Below are 21,596 nucleotides of genomic sequence, written 5' to 3'. Positions count from 1 at the left end.
GACAAACAGACAGACAGACAGACAGACAGACAGACACACACACACACACACACACACACACACACACACACACACACACACACACACACACACACACTGACGTCTACAAATTGAATTTACTGTTAACAGACTTCGCCAGACAAATACTGTACTCCTTCCATCCATCAATCACCCAGTCTTGTGTTGCTCCACGAGGAGCGTAAGAGCCCAGGGCTAGGCAATTTGGTCCTGACTTTTAAGATGAGTGAAATACTGTACTCTCATATACAAAATAAATCATATGAATAACTAGAATAATAAAGTTAATGTGATCTGTTCGAAATAGCTAAGCAATCATTTGATAATCAACAAACACTGTATGCTAAGCGAATGTTAGATATAAAACATAAGGTTATTGTTGGTGATCAATTCATGATTCGGCAGAGTTGTTGTTGGAGGTTCACAAATCAGCAGCACTTGGAGGACAACAGTATAACAGGTCGTTGACTGTGGTGTTTAAATGGGACAGAGATAGCTTGAGGTCCAGCAGTACCAGTTCTGGGGTCGCATCCTCTGACTGAAGATGTAGAGAAACCAATACATAAAATCGGCAACAGTCAGTGCCATCTTGCCTCCGAGTTAACAGGGCTCAAGGCTAGGCTACCGCAGTCCAGTACATTTATGAACAGATGAACAGGGTTTCCCTTTTTGTGGCATTAGGCCTACGAGTACATGATCGAAATAACCCCAGTCACCTCTTGGGAATGTAACTTATGAAAATCCTTTACCACGACTGGGAATACCGCCCACTAGACCACCAACAAGGTGGCTCGTAACTCCGGGGTAGCCAATGAAATAATAACAGCTTAGAGGGGATCAGCAACATTAGGTATTAGGGTGGTCTACTGCAACTGTAAAAGAGGGATCAGTGCCAGATGATCGACTGACGCGTGTGATTTTGAATACGGCTGGTTGATGAACGTGACGAGAGAGAGAGAGAGAGAGAGAGAGAACGGTACGTCTCGTCATGCTACATAATCTAGGACTAGAGTGAATTTCTGGAGGATATACAATTCATAATTAATTAATAAGGAAAAACGCAGTGATCGGGCTATGGGGCGTAAAAAAGCAATCGTATTTGTATAGGACCCTTATCAATTATTACGATGAATTAAGTCTCCGTAACAGTTAGCTATAACCCTTTTACGATATCTTGGCCCAAAACTGTCACTTCTCCAACTTGTAACAAGAAATAAACATCAGAATATGATGCTAGACACGAAGAAGTGCTATGGATAGGATGTACAGCTACAGTAATGTCTCATTTTGACACCGAACTACGTGAAATGAGTTCCGAAAGGACGGAAATCTGGATCACGTTAAAGTCAAGGACTACAGAGCTACGGATCGCTTGTTTTCGTATTTTAACAAGTTCGTTCGTTCGTTTACATATTCCCTGCATCTATAGTGCAGGCCGGGACATACATTAGCCCGGTCAGTGGGGTATGGGCTGATTAAAAAAGTGTAAGGGGGGAAAACAGGGCCTGGGGATTGCCCAGCACACACGCCCTGTCACCTAGCTGGCTTTGTGGTGTGTGTTTTAACAAGTACAAAATTATTTTTCGTATCATCACATAAAATATTAACTGTTTTGAGTCTGAAATATTTGATGGCTTTAAGTGTGGGGACAATAGCACTCACAAACAATCTTATAATAATGTAAGGTCAAAAGAAGTTATGAAACTGGGACCCTTAACGAGAACGGTGGCGACAAGAAGATAAAGAATTGAAGTTGACAATGAGGTGCTACACGGATGAAAATGGGAGTGTAAGAGTCAACTATAAGAACAGAAAACGCGGCAAGGTAAAGGCGGGACAAGGAACACTGGTGGAGAAGGAATGACAGCATTAATGGAGGAGACGGAGAAACAGCACTGGTAGAGAAGAGGAAGAGACAGCACTAACGGAGAAGAGAGACAGACAGCACTGGTGGAGAAGAAGGAACAGCAAGGGCATTAATGACGAGAATGGAGAAAACGATAGTGCTCTTGGAAAAAAGGGGGAAACAACACTAGTGAAGAAGGAGACAGCACTCATGGAAGACAAGGAGAAACAGCTTCAGAGGAGAAGAGGAAACAAAAAAGACACTGATGGAGAGACAACGAACGGAAGGGAAGAGAAATGAGGCTAGGGTCCGTATTTCCGTGGGTTTAGGAGACTTCAGAATGTCTTCCTTAGCGATGTGTTTTGTTTACTACACTTAAATATATATGGTGTGATATTGATAGCACTCTAATATCGGCTACAAAATGGATGATATTAATATGCAGTATGAAAAAATAACAGGCAAAATAATAGTGCTTGACATCCTAGTTATCCGATGATAATTCGACTCAAGGAGGCTAAAGAAATCGGAGGACAACATCCTCATAAAAGCGAACAGGAAAGTAAATCCAGAGGTGCATATACTCCCGTACTGTAGGTCGTTTCAGCACCGAGAGCTAAGTAATCCATTCCCAAGATGATCGTCAGTACTGTATTTCACCAAGACCAGAACATATCTGTTCTAAACCTATCAATCTAACCTATTCTAGCCTGTCCTAAGTCCAGCAGCCTAACCCAACCTTTCCTGATCGAACCTAACCCAAATATCTATCTATCTATTAATAGCCAGACGCCATAATCTAGTAAGGGATGGCCGTTTGTTTTTGAGTTAATTTTATGGGGAGGGGCATTAACCCTCCGCCAACCACTTGTTGACACGTGGGGAACATGTATGGATTGGTTATATGGTTACCATCCTGCGTTGTAAATGGTGTCCTGGCATACAGGAAACCATAAGGCTTGTCACGCAATGTAAAGCCACCTGAGAGGGAAAGAAAAGTCATAAAAAGTGACAGGAAAGATGGGAGAAATAGGAAGAGACCAGGGCAAACACAGAAAAAAAAAAAAGTAAAAGTGAAAGAAGAAGTAGGCAGCACTGCAAGTGAGGGGATGATGGTCGCTACCACCTACGACCTGACCTAAACCTAACAACCCAATGTACCCTAACCCACAGTAAACCAATCAGTCTACCTCAACGTAACCTAGCCTAACCTAAACCTCAAATCCTAATCAAAGCTGCAGTAAAATAAAGCTGACAATCTAACTTCTCATAACCCATAAGCATTCTCATCTTGTTGTGCAGTACCTCTCTACAGGGGTACTGCTAACTCTCCACTCTGGAAATAATATGGTGCACATGTGCTGTAGGATCATATCTGTCCATTACCAACTCTCCACTCTGGAAATATCATAAAACACTTCCTGTAGTATCAAATTTATCCATTACAAACTCTCCACTCTGGAAATATGATAAACACTTGCTTTAATATTACAACTGCAAACTTTCGACTCTCAAAATAATACAGTACACACTTGCTGTAGTATCACATTTATCCATTACAAACTTTTCACCCTGGAAATAACATAATACACAGTTGTTGCAGTAGCATATTTATCCATTACAAAGTCTCCTTTCATACCTGGAAATAACAATACAGTGACGTGCTTTCCATTTATTCTTGGAACAATTAGACGTTTTTATCAACTTGGGGATGACCTATTTTATTGAGGAGGTTTAGGAAGGCATTATACAATCACTCCAGTTCGAAAACCTCTCTAAACGTATACAAAATCCCCTGATCTGTAAGTACGAAACAAACGAAAAATATATATAATCGCTTGAAGGAGTTTATGCTACGGGTGTCGAGCAGAATTTTATCATCGTGTTTGAGGAGTTGCAACACACTTCTTGTAGTACAGTATTAGTGTTCTAAAGGACTAACCTTGAGGCGAACGGCATCAATCTCCTCTGGGTCGCTGGCTCCCTTGGCATTGACGGCGGTGACGGTGATGAGGTAGTCCTGGCCAGGGGTGAGGCCGCTAACGTGGAACCTGGGCGTGGGCTCCTCCAGCGTGGCCACCAGGTTGTGTGTGGGTGCGGCGAACACTCTGGCTACGAAACGCTGTGGCATTCCTCCGTCGTTGCCTGGCGTACACCCCACCTCCAGCGTCCCCACAGTCAGGTTCACCAGGACGCAGTTGCCCACACGTTCTGGCGGACCTACAATTGCGTTGCCAACCATTAGGCAGTCGTTAGGTGCACAATATTTTTGAGCTGATCAGACATAGCGCCTGATCTTAAGTGGATCTGAATATTTTTCAAAACCCCCTCTTCATGGATTTGCTCTGCACGTCATACTTATAATTTTTTTTTTTTTATCGTGGTGAAAATGCTCTTGACAGGTTGGTGATGTATGGCTGAATGCAACATGTCTAACATCGTTGTATTTCAAATAATTACCAGTAATTATCAACCTCTAGTTTCTCCTATATACATTTTTCATTGTCACTAACACCCATTGTCTATATGGTTCAGTACTATATAAGTAAACTCACTTCTATCCTCTGATCTGAAAGTTAAAGTTCCTATTCATATCTCACTCTTACGCCATCCACTCAATGCAACCCACATTCCTTAACAGCTCTATTTCCACTGCTTTCGCCCTTGACTATTCTTAATCATTCTAAGCCAGCTTCCTGTACCCATGTGATGATGTGGGCATTAACACTCCGTAATGTATTCCTCTTTTACCTTTATACTAAACTTTCTGTTTCGTATTAAAACCCACATAGCACCCACCACCCTTTTCCACCCCCCCCCCCCTTCCTTGAGCCATTTTTCTTTCCAGTTTGTTTCTGCATTTCCCTCTCTTGTAAATCGTGCACGAAATTACTTGAATTTTTCCACCAGTGCAATTGTTTCTGTATACTTCTTGCAAATCATATCAGACCTACTTTCTCTCAGTAATCACTAAATTACTCCTGTCCATATTCAGTTTCTGGTATCGCTAACCATAAACACCTACAACCTCTGGGCTTGTCAACAAATATCCACTTCATTTTTATTAATCAAGACAGAAAATCACACATATATAGAATCACATAAAATCTTATGTAATCCATGTGTCATCATTCATCTTCATTTCCACAAAGAGTTTCATCACTCTTGTTTTGACATTTCCTAAAACTCATATTTGTTCCAGGTACGCCTGTAGGTAGGCACACACACACACACACACACACACACACACACACACACACACACACACACACACACACACACACACACACACACACACACACACACACACACACACACACACACACACACACACACACACACACACACACACACACACACACACACACACACACACACACACACACACACACACACACACACACACACACACACACACACACACACACACACACACACACACACACACACACACACACACACACACACACACACACACACACACACACACACACACACACACACACACACACACACACACACACACACACACACACACACACACACACACACACACACACACACACACACACACACACACACACACACACACACACACACACACACACACACACACACACACACACACACACACACACACACACACACAGTCTATCTATCTATTTATCTATCTATATCATCTTGACATTTTTACTCTCTTAGAGATGAGGTGAGGAAGGATCCAGAGACACGGAAAGAAAAGTACGAACAAAGTAGTAGAACCATCAACAGTATGTCCAGCGAAATGGGCCACATAATCATTCACATATCATTTAAGCTCCCAGAATCCCCGCCCATTTCACGGGGCTAGCTCTTCAGATATAAATATGTGCGTGTTTTCTTATATATGCGCTTCATATACAACCGCCAGACCGTCAGTATGTCAACTATCGAGCTAAATACGGGATGCCAAAGCCTTGTCATGTGTTCCTCCATACATACGTCATGCAACCTAATAGATCTCCTTTGAGTTCCATAGTCGTTTCAACTTTCATACCTTGCTTTCTTACACTCGCACTCCCCATATCCATAGATCTTTTTATTCACAACTTATCATGCCTCTTACCACCTTCGATCCCACTCACGTATACTCTCTTTACCACTCCGTCTTCATCTATTGTACCTTTATGACCATACCCCCCAAGCACACTCATTTCTGTCCTATTATCAAAAGAGTACGTTTTTTCTTATTCTATCCAATCTAAGCACTCCGCACATATTACTGAAGTATCAAGCATAAACAAACTTCACAAAGTACATCTTTGATAGCGGAGACTACCCAAACCGTATTCACCAGCTCAGAACATCCTCAAAAGGGGTTCTTTATCTGTAGACACACCCCAGACACACCTTACATGCACACCACACGCACTTTAGACACGCTGCAGACACACCCTAAAAGCACACCAGACACACCACCATTACCTCCAACTCCCTAAAACCCTCCCCATAAAGCCTAGAACTTTGTGGGTGCAGCAAAAATAGACGGAAGTGACACTAACACAAACTCTACGGTTGCAACTTGCCAGATTTTACCATTAAAAAGAAGTAGCTGTACAGTGCAGTGACTCAGCGGGTGAGTGAGTGACATCCTTAGGGACACACAGTGGATTTGGCCGCCCCTGTGGTTGCTGCAGAAAGTAAGCCACAGTAATGGGGAGGGAGGCTAAATCCTCGGCTCATACTGACTCACTTCCATAAACACCAACTACATTTTACCTAGCTAGCATGGGGGATGGGATTACACTCATACAGCACTATTCAGACTCAGCAGCAACTTAATTAAGCTGAGTACCTTCTCTCTGCTAGTGCTCTACAATATCATCGCTTCATTTTGATTGTTCCCTTTCCTTCTCATCCCCTATTTCCTGCTGTGACCTTCACCAACTCTTTTAATTAGTTTTTCGTGCTGTCTTGTTCTGCCGAAGTTCCTACCTTGCTGCGCCATCCCACTTCCATTCAACTAACAATTCCTGGCTCTGTATCATCCTCACATCCTTTTGGATATCTTATGACCATCATAATTATTAAAGCTGTGGGTGCGAAGGTTTGGACTAGCGATCCTGAAGCATTACATAATAATATAACGTGTCCAGTCCTCCTGTATCTTTGCTGACTGGACAATATAATAAAGGATGGAGGATGATCTCAGCTAACAATCATAGCTGTGAATGACCGCCAAAAATTAGGGTCTTCTTACTCCTTCCCGCACCCAGTTTTAATGATAGGGCCAATAACAACCATAAATGCTGTGCCTCCACTTACATCCTACATATCATTCGCGGTTCAGTATTATCCCTTACACTCGTACAAGGGGCCGTATTCCAGGTGGCATAAGATACTTCGTAACGCCTCTTCCTTAGCAATGTATTGTACATATTCGGCCTTAATAATTTCTTGTATGCTGTATATGTCGCTTAAATATCGATATAATATACATGAAGCGTATACAAGAAGGTACTGTGGAGTAATGTGAATAACAATTTGCCAAGGAAGATGTGCTACGAAATCTCCAGAACCCTTCAGAATACAATCAAGATTACACTCCGTCCCCAAATTGTTCTCAGTGCCTCTGCTGTTGTAGCTCCCCGTTATCTCCTGTTGCCCTTCCCTCCTATATCTCTTCCCCTTTACTGTTTCAAGCACTGTTTTTTCTGCCCTATCCCATAATCTGGCCGCTCTTCTAAACTCTCTGCTCTATCATGTTACCCTCCCCCTCTCACCATACTTTCTGACCAATATCATTTTACCAACTTAACCTACAAAGATCATCAAAATTATACCCACGAGAGTTTCTACACTAACATGATTAGTCATTACTTTTGAACCGGACGGCACATACATGCATATGTGTCAGAAATTTGCTTAGAATAATCTCTATTGACTGCACGTGATCATTACAGGCTATCAATTTTTGCCATGTTCTTCCTGCTTCCTGCTCAGTGCTCCACTGATCCTGCTTTTCTCCCCTTTCTGTCATGTACCTCTCCCGTCACATGTTCCTTGCCTCCAATACTCTCTCAAACAACTGCCCCTTTTTTCCTGTGTGGCAAGACCAGGTCAATAAGAGCAACACGATCTCATCATGTTCTTGTGTTGTTCTCGCTGAAAACATTGAAATAACCATTACTACACTCAAACCATTAATACTGCAACACTCATTTTCACGAAGCATACTCTGCTGGTCCTCCCTACTTATTACCACAATTCCAGCTTATTGGATCCACTGCATTGTTCCTGCACGTCCATCTCTTTACTCCTCTTAGCTTCACTGCACTCAAACCATCAGTTATACAGCGCCTATTTTGCAAGGGTATACTATCGTGCCCCAGCCCCACCGCTCACCAAATGTTCAGCCCATCCCACCCATTCCTGTCTTATGTTATGGCACAGGGCACAGGTCATGTGGTCGACGAATGTGCTTATTCTCCTTTACCTCATACCCTCCCTTCTCTGTAATGTTGTTCTCCTTACACATGCACCTTCCTTCTAGTACGTTCTCTGTCTGTCTGACTCTCACTAAGCATGAATGAAGGGCTTGGTGAGAAGTGGAGGGGGAAAGAGGAGTAGCTCTAGTGAATGCCATGGAGTCCTGATGAAAGAGGGAAATATACTAAGTGTGAGACAACAGGCCCTTCTCTCTTTTTTCTCTACAATAATGCATTGGAATGCACAGCCGAGGCGAAAAAACCGTATGACTAGTTCTCTGCCATAATTTTTTATTTCTGCGTGACAAGGAGAGCACAGAGTCTTTCCACATCATTTCTTTACGAGAAAAATAAGAGAATTTTATATTTTGCAGGAAGGACGAGGATAGGACAATGCAGTTTCTCACCATGTCTCCTGGTTTTCCTGTAAAAAGAAATGTCTAGTACGACAAGAAATTGATTATGTGTGCGTAAGAGCACGATGTAAATTTGTGGTCATTGAAATATCTACCTACTCATTTATCTCTTAATCTATCGACCTACCTATATCTATCTGACTATCTATCAATTTTTCAATCAATCAATCAATCCATCTGTCTATCTCAGCCCTGTGTTGCCTCACCAGCTTCGACGACGGTGAACCTGCACGGGTCCGCCTGGGTGCCGACGCTGTTGGTGGCCCAGCAGGAGAGAGTCCCGTAGTCCCGCGCTGACCTGCCGAACACACAGTTACGCTCGTATTCTAGAGGTTGTGTTCTGAGGCCCGTGTTCTCTATAGCTCAGGAGGCTTCTGGCACCTCTCCCACACCAATTTGCTTCTACGTACGACTAGTTAATATTAGGCTAATTATGTAATCTGTATCGGCATTACAAATACATAGATGGCATGAATGGGATTACTGAGATGTTAAATGCAAAGTAATTTTAAGCATGAAGTGCTGGGTAGTCTCCCTAACTGATGAGAACACGGGTTTAAGTGGCTTTGAAGGTGACACAACAGTTCTTTCTTAGTTAATTTTTCTGTACATAACACTTCTCTATCTCTTATATTACTGATGCAAATTAAAACTTCCAACACTCACAAGGGAATGTAAGATGGTCTCCACACTGCACAGGTACATTGATATACTTCTGCGCAAGCTGTCATGAAGTTTAATGAACATACAGTAGAGATATTTAGTATCCCGAAGTTTGTGTTTGTGTGTTTGACATTTGACCCTGCATCCCTCCAAGAGTCCGAAAAAAGGTGAAGGAGGTGTCAGGGGATATATAACGAAGGAAAAATATTATTGTTCCACGCTGGAATCGAATTGGTGAAGAAATAAAGGAATGGCACCAGACTGAAAAGTGTCTGGAAGTAAGGTGAGGGAGGAAACTGATAAAATACGATGTTTCCACAGTGTGGTGTTAAGACCTATGATGTTGATATTAACTAGATAAAAATAGTGTAAAAGAGAATTTCAAGGCGTAATATGCAAAGTAAATCACTATGGGTGAATTGCTACGAAACCTACTAAGCCACAGAGTACTGCTGCATAGAATTCATAGCTTTTTTTTTTTTTTCAGCGATATTAAGCCTATTGCATCCTGACATTCATATCATTTATGTAAATTTCTAGTGCTGACATAATCTGCCTCAATAACATACAGGAGGATAAAAAGGTGCAATATGCAAACTAAACAAATGAGGAAGAGATGTTACAAAGTGTCCTATGCAACACACAATACGGCCATTGCAATCACATCCTTACACACTTGGGGTGTTCTCGTTGAGGTAGGAGGCCCCCCAGCACCTTTTCCTTACCATTAAATTTTTCTGCGTAATACGTTGCTATTCTTCTCTTAATTATTTATGCAATCAAAGTTTATATTAATAAGGTATACGAAGCATACAGAAGAATAACGTGTAATATGCAAAATAAGGAACTGGAGCTGGAAAGCCTTAGTTAACGAGAGTACGGGACAAGTTACTCATCACTGACTTCTCTCTTCAAAAAGTCATAGCAGTCTTTTGTTTGCACTTGTAATTCATAAACGTGAAGGAGTACATAAATATACATGGTATAAACGGACAGGTGACAATGCTGACAGGTGCCTCATGTTTATGTATTTGTAGAGAGAAAAATGCTTGGAGGAGCTTTTGACACGAGAGCTGTGAGAGTGCAGAGGTTTAGCTGGTCATGAGGTTGTCGTATGCAAGGTGAAATTAAGAAGAGTTTGAAGGATATGGGTAAGAGAAGTATCCGGAAAAAAGACTGAAAGTGGAAGAGCTGAGAAACAATGCAGAGGCAGATGAGTATGAACAAAATGTAATGGAGTTAGGGGTCAATGAACTTGGATCAACCGAAATGCATACAGTTAGTGTGGCTATGAATGGTACAGCTGTTTGTGGTGTTGCAAGCGTGTCAGCTAGTAACAGAGGAACAGCAGGGTGCGGTAAGTGGTTTGAGTGAATGCAAGATGAGAGGTGTAATGTGAGGAGAGAAAATACTAAAGGTAAACAATATATACAGATTTTAGCAAGGGGAAACAAAAGTAAATCATGATTTTGGAAGTAGAAGCTAAACTACTCTGATAAGAAGAGATAGTGAAGAAAGCAAATGGGAAGGACTGAATGCTGTTGATGGCATTTATGGATCTGGAAAAACAAATGTATCAAGGTGAACAGGGAATGATTATGGAAACACTTGCTCACGTATAGAGAGGATGGGAAAAAATGCTGAATACCGTAACACTTCTTGATGACAGGTGAAGTATTTGTTGGAGCAGAAGGATCGTTAAGTGGCAAAGCATCAGTGCTGAGTGAGATAACGGTCCTCAAGACTGTTCAGTACGCACTGCATATGGATGGTGTGATGAAACTGGTCAGAATATAAAGAGGTGGATCTGGTAAGAAAGTGACGAGAAAAGTATTTTATTTCTGATGAATGCTGATGACCCTGCATTTCTTGTTACTAGTTAAAAGGATCTTTCAAATCTGGGCTAGAGTTTTGTGAACTCTGTAAGCGAGGTGGTTTGGGAGTAAATGTTGATGAAAGTAAAATGGTAATTGTAGTAAGAAACGGAAACTTTCAATGTGGTCCACTGGTGAATAAAGACAGAGTACGGAGACTGTAACAGGATTCCGTTATGACTCAGTGTACAGTGACGTACTGAACCGAGACTTTAGAATATGATGTGCTTGATGACTCGTGTCAATGAATATGTGTGGGTTGCGTAGAGTAGATAGAATAAGATACATGATAAATCCTGAACAATCTACAGGAAAGAGCTCTCTTGACAGAAGGATAGAGAATACGTTAGGGAGTATGGTCATCTTTAGAGAATGGTTCTAGGCAGAGTGGTGAGAAGGGTGTATATGAGTGAGTCTGAAAGTGGGAGGAAGCGTGGCAGGCCAAGAAAAATGTGGATGGAAATGGTACATGAATGTGTGGGAAGGCAAGCAATGGCAATCGATAAAGGAAAGGAATCTACAAAGGGATAAAAATGCATGGGCAAGCACGCCGGATACTGTAGGTTTGGTATCTCCCTTTTAACCTGACAGTCAATGGAAACATTATATCCAATAAGTGTATGTGTAGTGCAACTATAAAAATGTATTTGCAGATGGCTGTAAGGTGGAGTCAGGATTCCGTAGGCCTGAGTACTACGTGAACTGACTGTGTGACTCATTTAAATGGTTAACTGGATACACTGCTGACCGTTCTCCCATATCAATGTTTTCTCCTTCTTAGTTTCTGAATCCTCCTTCATTCCATCTTACTGGGTAAGCACAAGGACTGAGATGGTGATGATAATTTCTGTTACCTTATTTTTACTAACAGAAAACTAAATTCACAAACAGGGTTACGGTGCATACACTAAATATGGTTCTCAGCAAAGCGACTTCTGGCCACCCTACCCAACAATAATAATAATAATAATAAAAAGTGAATAGGTGTTTGCTCCGTAAGTCTTTCACCCCAACAGTGTATTTTATGCAATAGTATTGCAACCATCACACAACTCTGGCTCTGAAGAGACATTTCCAAATGCAGGAGGTATATATTGTTGTTATTAATTACTTCATCACCAGTTTAATGTAATAGTTTCGTGGTAGGAAAAAGAAAGTCATTGGAATGAAAGGGTAGCCTACCGAGTAAGTAAAAACGCCTCGCTAATACGTCTGTAGAAAGTAAATATCAGACAGAATATGGCGCTGTCGAGTTGCAGGAACTAAACAGTTTGGATTTCCGCCACACGACAGATTTTGTTGGAACTGAAAATATCAACAAATATCGCCATAAAAAGAAGAAGGAACATTCAGAGAGTGCAATACCTGGGTCTGAAAGTCTGTCTAATTTCGAACTTTTGATCCTGTTCTGTGACCTTAACCTCCGACCCATTGTTCTTAAAATATATTTTCATCCTTGCCCGAACCTTAATCCTTTCGCGAAATCTTATTAAACTGGATGAAAACGTGTCCAAGGTGACCTGTCGTGTGACCTTGCCCCTTGCTCTATTGTCTTAAAAAAAAAAAAAAAAAAAAATCATTCTTGGACGACTTCCACTAAGTTTGGGTAAATACAGTCAAAACTAGTTGAGTTAAAGTCTGAACTCTGCCCTTGTCTGTCACCTTTACCCCGGAGCGATGGTTTTCAAAATCAGATTAAAACTCTTTGCGTTAACCTTGCCTTGACCTATGACCTTTCTCTGCCAGAAATTAATCATCTGATCCTCTGATGGATTTCAATCATTATTCCAGATTTGGCGCAATTCCATCCACTCGTTTTATCATCATCTTGCTGACAGAAACAGAATGATAAGCAGAACAGACAAACAATCCCATCCTAATGCATAACTTCCTCACGCTACACGAAAGGGTGAAAATGACAAGGTGAAAATGAGGCAATACAACAGCTAGAAATACAACACTGTGTCCACGTTTTTTGGATGGTGAAATGCATTAAGAGATGAACACTAAATTACGGTGCTGGTTACGAAGAGAGGCTGTGGAAGGACTGGAGAGCTGTTGTATCATCATTTTCTGCTACTGACCTTCGCAAAATAAGATACAAAAAGACAAAAACTCCAAGTCTACTCCTTCAATCCCATAGTGTATTTTTAGATATGGGAGAAACTTCAGCAGCTGCCCCGTTCCTTAATCATTCACTAACTATTTTCGGAAACAAGTTGCTTAATTTCCTTAGGCATTAGCGACTTCAGTGAAATGACACCACACCGCACCACACCATACGACCCTCTCATACCACCTCACACGAAATCCATCTCCCACACCACAGCACACCAAGGACACTAAATACGTGTAAGCTCTCGCACCCAATATTTATGTTCTTGCTTATTTTAATGAAGATACTACCAAGTGATTTTACTAGTTATGATGAACAAACTAAAATGGCAAATGTAAGTAGTAAACATCATTTACATAACTGAAATGCACTCCTATCCAAGTAAGTGCTTCCAAAAGGTTTTCTTGGTACAAATCACAACCGATCACTTCCCCTGCATATACGTCGGTAATGTTTGTATGTCTTCCTTTCTATCCCGTCTTGTCTTTCATCCCCTCTGATTTGCCTGTCACTCTTTCCCACATCCTTTTCCACTTCTTGCTAACTTCTCTTCTTGCCCCTCCTTCCTCTTCTCCTTTTTCCTATGCATCATCATTCATACAACAGCAATCCTGCTCTGTCCCACATTTTCCCTGTCCTGTTCGGTTACAGTCTCAAAGGACGTCAAGGAAGTTCGGACTTAAAGCTAGTCATCGTAAGTTTGAACAGATAAACGTCTGGTCTGTGCCAATATGTCGATATCTAACTTCTACTCTAGGTGTGGATATGTAGGGGCGTATTTATGACAGTAAGTTTTGGAGGCCTACTAGTACTTCTTCATTACCGATATATTTTGCATAGTGCAACCAGGAAACCATTTTCTAAGAAGATGATAACTATATAATTAAATGAAGCCCTGTAAAATGTCAACATCAAAGCGGTGGTCAGAGTTTATTGTTTATGTAACGTCCCTCAGAAGTAAGCAATGGTGGTCCCTATCGCGTTAAATGTCCGGATTGAGTCCCTGCTCTCCTTGATGATAGGATGGTAGATAGATGCATTCTACACATTATACCCGTTTCTTGTTCACTCTCCTCTCCTCTAGTCCATCATATCTTCTAATCGCTTCATCACTTCTTAGTCAATCTTGCTCCAGTTTTCCAGCTCTCTTTCCTCCCCTTCTCCCAAAGTCTATTCCGCTTCTCCCTCTTTTGTCATCAGTTCTTCAATCCCCTTACTTCTTTTTCTTCATCTGTAATCCGCCTCCCTCTCATCATTTCTTTCTCATCCTTGTTCTCCCTATCCTTTGTACAGCACCTTATCACTCATATTTCTTACAAACTCTCCTCTCTTTCCTCCTCAGCTTACCTCGCTTCTCATATTTTTTTCTTCTCTTATTCTTTCCCAGCACCTCCATTTCTCCCTATTCTTTCTCCTTTCCTTTTCTCCCTTTCCTATGCAGTTTTCGTCCTCTCTCTCTCTCTCTCCCCTTTCTTCCCTGTTTCCTATGCTGTTCTTCATTTTCTAATTCTCTTCTGTTTTCCCAGCAGTGACCAGAGAAGCTGAATGCGGTCTGAGAGGACGTGAATTCAATCCCAGGCTGGGGCAGGGAATAGTTTGATTATTAGACGACAAGTTTTAACGATTTTCACACGACCCACCGACATGTCATAAAGCACTCCCTCTAATCCCATTCCATCAGTCCTAATTGAGACAGACCTTGCATTTATTCAATATGGACGAAGGGTATTAGCGGTGAAGTAGTGACATGTAAAACTATGTTAACGCTGGAAGGGTGCTGGGCCTTAGAGAATGGAATGTCAGGTTTATGGCCAGAGTCGGACACATGAAAATAAAAGAACTTCAAATTCTTCCCATCCTTTCTTTTTCCTTCACCTGTCCTCATATCCCATCAGGTGGACCAGCACTAATTACGCTCGGGCCTCATGTGAATAGCCCAGTCTTGAGGCGGCAACTTCATACGGAACGTGACAGAGACGAAGTTTTTAAATTGGCGTAATGATTAACCTCATTATCAGTCCATGAAAGGATGTGTGAATTTAATTAGTCTAGGAGGAGGAGAAATAGACAAGAGGGAGGAGAGGTGACTTGAGAGTGGAGAAGAGGCAGAGAAAGGAAGAGGGACAGAGAGGGGGTGGAGGAGAGACAGAGAGAGAGGGGAGGAGGAAAGACAGAGAGGAGGAGAAGGAGGAGAAACAGATAGAGGAAGGAGGAGAGGCAGACAGAGGGAGGATGAGATGGGTGTGCTAAGAAAAATCGGGAAGATGTGACAAGGATGTGTGGCAGGGATGTGAGGGAGTGATGTTGAGGCAAGGTCGTGAAGCAGGGATGGTGAGGCAGGGTCGTGAAGCAGGAATGGTGAGGCAAGGTCGTGAAGCAGGGATGGTGAGGCAGGGTCGTGAAGCAGGGATGGTGAGGCAGGGACGTGGAGCAGGAGTGGTGAGGCAGGGATGGTGAGGCAGGGATGGTGAGGGAGGAATGTAGAGCAGGGATTTGAGGCAGGGATGTTGACACAACGATATGAGGCAACGATGTGAGGAAATGATGTTAGGCAATGATGTTAAAGCTGCAAACTCAAGACGTGTTATTTGCTTAATTCGTGCTGCCCTCAGGTTAAGGAGAGACGCCAGGTTGTGAAAAAGTTAATGGAGAGCGTTTCTAAAGAGGTCACCACAAATTATATCCTCAAGACTTAATACAAATGTCTGGAACAAAAAAAAAAAAAAAAAAAGCGTTACTTGGTGGAAGGGGTCAAAACAGTGGAGGACGGAATAAGCAAGGATCTTGAAGCTGATGTACAAAGACAGGTAGGGATGTTGAGGATTGTAGGGGGAAGGAGAGGAAGATACACAGGAATTAAGGCACGAGGCGGCCAGACAGATAAAAGGAGAGAACTGAGGCATGAAGAGTGAGGTGGTGAATAAGTAATGTTTTGAAGGCCATTGCATACAGGTTTATTTGACAGTTTGGATCGACCGCTAACCGTAAGTGTGAGGGAGTGAAGTGTCATCACTGACAAGCCAAAAAGGCAAGCAAAGAATGATGCCTGAAGCAAGCGGGTGTCAAGGCAGGTGAGGTAGGCACAGTTTGCATTACCAGTTAGCTGGGTGAGGTGAACATCTAAGGAGGACAAAGAAAAGATCGCAGTTGCTCTCAACAGCCTCTTTCGCCACTTGCAACTCTCACTGTTACAACTAAGGATTAATCGTGTTATAGGCATACAGGTGCTCAAATAGTGTAAGCCACATGAGAGGCTCAAGTACAACAGTGAGGATAGATCTGTCATTATACTAAAACTGTAAGGAAACCACACCTTACGGTGCACTTATGAGCTTTATGTACGAGTAGTGATGAAATACTGGCACTGACGATGTATGAAACACAACCCTTTTCCAAACAATGATGGCACGAAGATATTAATTTGGATAATGCCAAATAACTTTGTTCTAACTACGGCCAGACGATTTTATTCAGTAAAAGAAACCCACTGCAAGTAAAGTGTTCAGCACAGAACAGTGGAATGGTGTATCTTTGACTGGCAGGTAGGACAGTGCCTCATAAAGCATTGAAACTAATGTTTCAGTACTGTAAACCAATATGCATGATATGGCAATGTAAAATGTTATTCTCTCCTATGTTGAGTAACAAACAGTATGCCCTAATACAATATATACTGTATTGTGTAAAGGAAGTATTAATTATAGATTTGTAAACAGAACAGTCCTTTTTCAGTGACTCAGGGAAGGAACTACAAGAAATTATAAGTAATATGAACAGAAGGAGTGTGAGGGCAGGCTTGAAAATAATTTGACTTTGAGTTATGTTTAACAGACCTTCCGAGTACAGAACAAGAAATGAAAAGTTAAAATGTGCCAGTATAGAAAAATATGAGTAACTACGGCAGACAATCAGATAATTCTAGTTCATGACTATGTAATTCAGCGAAGAATAGGAGTGGGACTGAGGTATTTTGGTAGACTAAGTAACTATATGAAGGAGAAACAATTGCCTTTATGTGAAATGAGACAGTTATACGGCTCGGAAATCTGGAGTCAAACTCAGTTTGAAACGTACTTTTAGGAGTGTTCAGAGAGAAATAAGATGCATTATGCTAAGTGTCACGTTGATAAAAGAGAGCCTCCTGGATAAAGGAATAGACGAAAATAGAAGATGTAAACCGCAGTGAAAAGCTGAAATGGATATGGGCAGGACACATTCAACGCAGAAGCCAAATGGCAACCCAGAGACTGAGTAAGATAAGAGGCAGACAGAGAACAGGATGGAGAGATGAAATTTAGCGACTTGCAGGGACTGGATGGAACAGGTTACCAGCCAATAGGTCGGAGTGGAGAAAGATAGGCGAGGATATTGTCATGCAGTGGACTAGTTCAAGCTATAAATATATGACTATATAAATATATAACTAAATAAATAGATAAATAAATAAATAAATAAATAAACGCTCGCGCGCTTTTGTGTGTTTATCCAGTGTCTAGTTGATTTACCTGGTCACAGTGACAGGAGAATTAAGCATTATTACAGTCATCTGATGTAGCGGTAGACAGATTTTTCCTTAATATGTCATCGCACATGGGTATGTAGATATTATACGTGTGATGTAGCTGGGTGAGACTAAATGATGCAAGAATAATCAGATGAATAGATTTATACTAGCGTGTATCAGATTAGCAAGGGCAAACATAAATTGTAGTGAGTGATGAGGTGAAGGTAGTAGTGACCTGGGCGTGTAGTCGAGGACACTGACGCCGGGGAGGACAGTAAAGCGGTGCTGCTCCACCTCCACGGTGTCCAGGGTGTTGTTGAAGAACCAGGTGAAGGACAGGTCCGTCTGTGGCCGGGCGTCCACTCGACAAGACAGTCGTGTGTTCTCGCCTTCAGCCACAGCTACCGTCTGGGGTCCGTCCTCGCACACCGGCAAATCTTATGGAGACAAAAGTGGATACATTTTAATACAATAAGTCCTCTTCATGCTTTCACCTTTGATGTTCTTTGCTCTTAGGTTCACAATAACTTGCAGCAAAACTGCCTATTGCAGTCTCATTGTTACCTTTGAAGCTGATTAGCAGTTTCTTCCAAATTAAGCTGTTGTAAAAAACTACCATATTTTGCAAATACTAGTGACACACAAAGATGGCCTAAGAAAGGTACTATCATGATCAAAACTTCGCCAGCATTGCACTACCGGAAGGTCGTTCGAAGATGTTGCTACAAACCAAACTGTACACCGGAGATTGCTCGCTTTATCAAACACCGTGATGTACTCAAACTTATCTGCCCTCTCCTCCCCATGCAAGACGTCATCAGAAGGCTCCAGCTATTATGTAAAGAAACTGACAAAAAATTAGCAGACACGAAACAGAAAGAAAACTGGAAAGCATTTGTGTCAACACTCAGACAGTCCACAGACTGCACTCGGCTCTACAAAACACTTAACATCATCACTAATTCACAAAGAAGCACCTCCAACACCCAACGCATCCCTTCCTACAAAGAACAAAAAGACATACTTGGGGACCATTATGCAAACCTAGGTCACCTTACACCAACACGCACTAAGTCTGAAGACAATGTTCTCTACATTGGCAGTCCTTTCCACTCGACCACAATATAAGCCCCTTCACTCCAGAACCTTCACGCAACACTATCAGGAAAACAAAGAACTAAAAGCACAGGACCGGACGGCATGACCAACCTACATTTGAAACATTTAGGACCACATGACATCCAGGCCCTCACAAATATCAGCAACTACTTATAATATGGACACTATAGCATTCCCAGCATTTGGAATCATGGAGCAAACATTAATATTCTTAGACCAAACTAGGACCCAACACACCCCTACTTTGGAATGACCCACAACACCTGCACGCCATCCAGGATAACTGAACACCCAGTTCTTAATAATCACACCTCATGTCCCCTTTGCTCCATCACAACACAGCTTTAGAGCACTACATTCCACAAATACTTTTACAAAAGACCGTCACACTACACACATCTAACGGCGTCAATACGTAAGACGCAAAATGTACACTCCTTACAACAATAGACATAAGGAGAGCCTCTAATGTCAATCCCCGATGGACTGATCACAAAGTCTACAATACGAAGCTAAAGAACACCAAATACCAATTACTTATCTGGCAGACAAGCAAATGTTACACTCCAGAGCAAGTCATCACGAACACGAAACTTTCTTAGTGGAGTTCCATAAGGCTTTATTCTTTCTTACACACTTTTCAACCCCCGAACACATGACATTCCTATACCCCGACGGGCCTCATGTGCAGGTGACATTACCATAACAAACACACACCACACTGTAGACACGGCCCGCTCACTGAAACAAGACTATCTCAACACACTTAAGGAATGGGCTGAGGACATCAGGCTGACGATAGCTCCATCCAAATTCGCTATTATTCATCACCAGAAGCAATCGTGCTCAAAGGTATACACAAACATCACACAGAACATTGCACCAGTCTCTCTCTCTCTCTCTCTCTCTTACACACACACACACACACACACACACAAACACACACACACACACACACACACACACACACTCCACTAAGATCCTTGGAGTGACATATGACACTGAATTCATCTTCCTGGACCAAACACAAAATATTAAGAGACGGTGCATTCCCACACCCACTGCACTCAGGTCATTTACGAGGATAGACTTCAGGCAATTAAAACAAAGAATCTCTCTACTCTCCAAAGAATACATCAGATCAGTGATGTCCTAAGCCTTCCCAGCATGGGCCCCAATCCTGTTATAAAACATTTTGCAGACCATACAGAACATCGCTCTGCACATCGCCACTGGCTGCAGCAACATCACTTCCTCAACTCACTGACATTTTGAAACAAAGTCCACCTCTCATGAGAGGTACACGATTCTACGCAGCAGTCAGCACTACCACGCAATATCTCTGTCACTATATGGCTGAGTCACACAACACAACTACACACAAAAATAATCATACAATTATTTACCATGCCATCTTCAACAACATTCCATCTCCTGACACTCCAACATTGGCGATGAAGAAACACGTACATACTCATTTCACGCGTAGGTCAATATAACGCCTCGATCAAAATACTATATTACTAGTCCCTCCCCAATCCGAAATCCATCCATCACTGATATCACAAAACAGAGTTGATCGAGCGTCCCTAGCTAGGCTTAAATCAGGCCATCACCCAGCCTTCCGTCTTAGATTGGGGTTGGTGGAATATTGATCACACATGCTCCGCTTGTAAAATAGGCCCACGCAACATAGCCCATATTATGAAGCACTGCACAGCACATGTTAAACTAAGATGTAGAATACCATATGTGGGGGGAATCTATAGGACGATCCCATACTGGCAGTTGTTTAACTGTGTCAAATTTGCCAGGCAAGACCAGGGCTGAGAAACAACAATATGAAGTACTGGTATGTGACAACAGTATTTAGCAAGATGGAAGGGTACTGTCTGATATTCGGGAGGAATGAGAAATATGGAAGACGGGCACAATTCTGACAGGAGACTGTCACCGAACTTTTGATCGTGAATGGTGTACCGAACTGAAATATTTTTCTTCTGCTGAAAAGCACATGCACCCCACCTCTTCCCTATGCATTCCTTCCTAACTCGATGTAAGCCATTGTGGGTAGGTTTCCTGGTTATAACCCTCTGTAACAGAGAGGTCTTCTTTCCTGAGTCTACTGTAAGTGTACTGTCAAGGTGAACCGAATATACAAGTGTTTTTCGAGAGCACTTGCACTTCTTGCAACTTGACAGGCTTCTTTTGATGGAGAGAAAAAAAAAAAAAAAGCAAAGTGACCCAAGGTTCCAAGACCCCGCCCGCGCCGGCTGAATTGGGGTCAAAGTCACTTAAGATGAAAGAAAACTGGGTTAACTGAAGTTTCATGACTTGGTAATAGCACTATTACCAAACGAAATGGCAGTTTCTGAGATTTAAAACTTTACAAATTGATCGAACTTGAGTTTGTCCTTTTAAGGTCATTCAAGGTCACATCTTATGGTGTCAACAAAATCCCCGTATATAACTTCCTATTAGTGATCAATAGTAACCATGTGCCTATCTCTCACCGTTTGACTAACTTAAGCAGTTAAAATCTGTGACCTTGACTTTGACCTTTCAAGGTCACC

General features: G+C 42.0%; 1 protein-coding gene across 1 annotated transcript in view; it reads right to left on the bottom strand.

Annotated features, from left to right (window-relative positions):
* LOC145409221 (protein turtle homolog A-like) overlaps nt 1-21,596 on the bottom strand; it is a 264,912-nt gene that overhangs the window by 14,011 nt on the left and 229,305 nt on the right. The window contains exons 10-12 of the mRNA XM_080279705.1: nt 18,140-18,341; nt 8,954-9,045; nt 3,807-4,084 (exon numbers count right to left, since the gene is read on the bottom strand). Coding sequence (XP_080135831.1) covers nt 3,807-4,084; nt 8,954-9,045; nt 18,140-18,341 — 572 coding nt within the window. The remainder of the gene's footprint in view (nt 1-3,806; nt 4,085-8,953; nt 9,046-18,139; nt 18,342-21,596) is intronic.

Source organism: Coenobita brevimanus, chromosome 80 (genome assembly GCF_032717465.1).
Source record: "Coenobita brevimanus isolate Jiangsu-jjx chromosome 80, ASM3271746v2, whole genome shotgun sequence".
In the NCBI taxonomy this organism is placed as follows: domain Eukaryota; kingdom Metazoa; phylum Arthropoda; class Malacostraca; order Decapoda; family Coenobitidae; genus Coenobita; species Coenobita brevimanus.
Note: the sequence above shows the minus strand (reverse complement) of the source record. Positions and strands in the feature narration are given on the sequence as shown.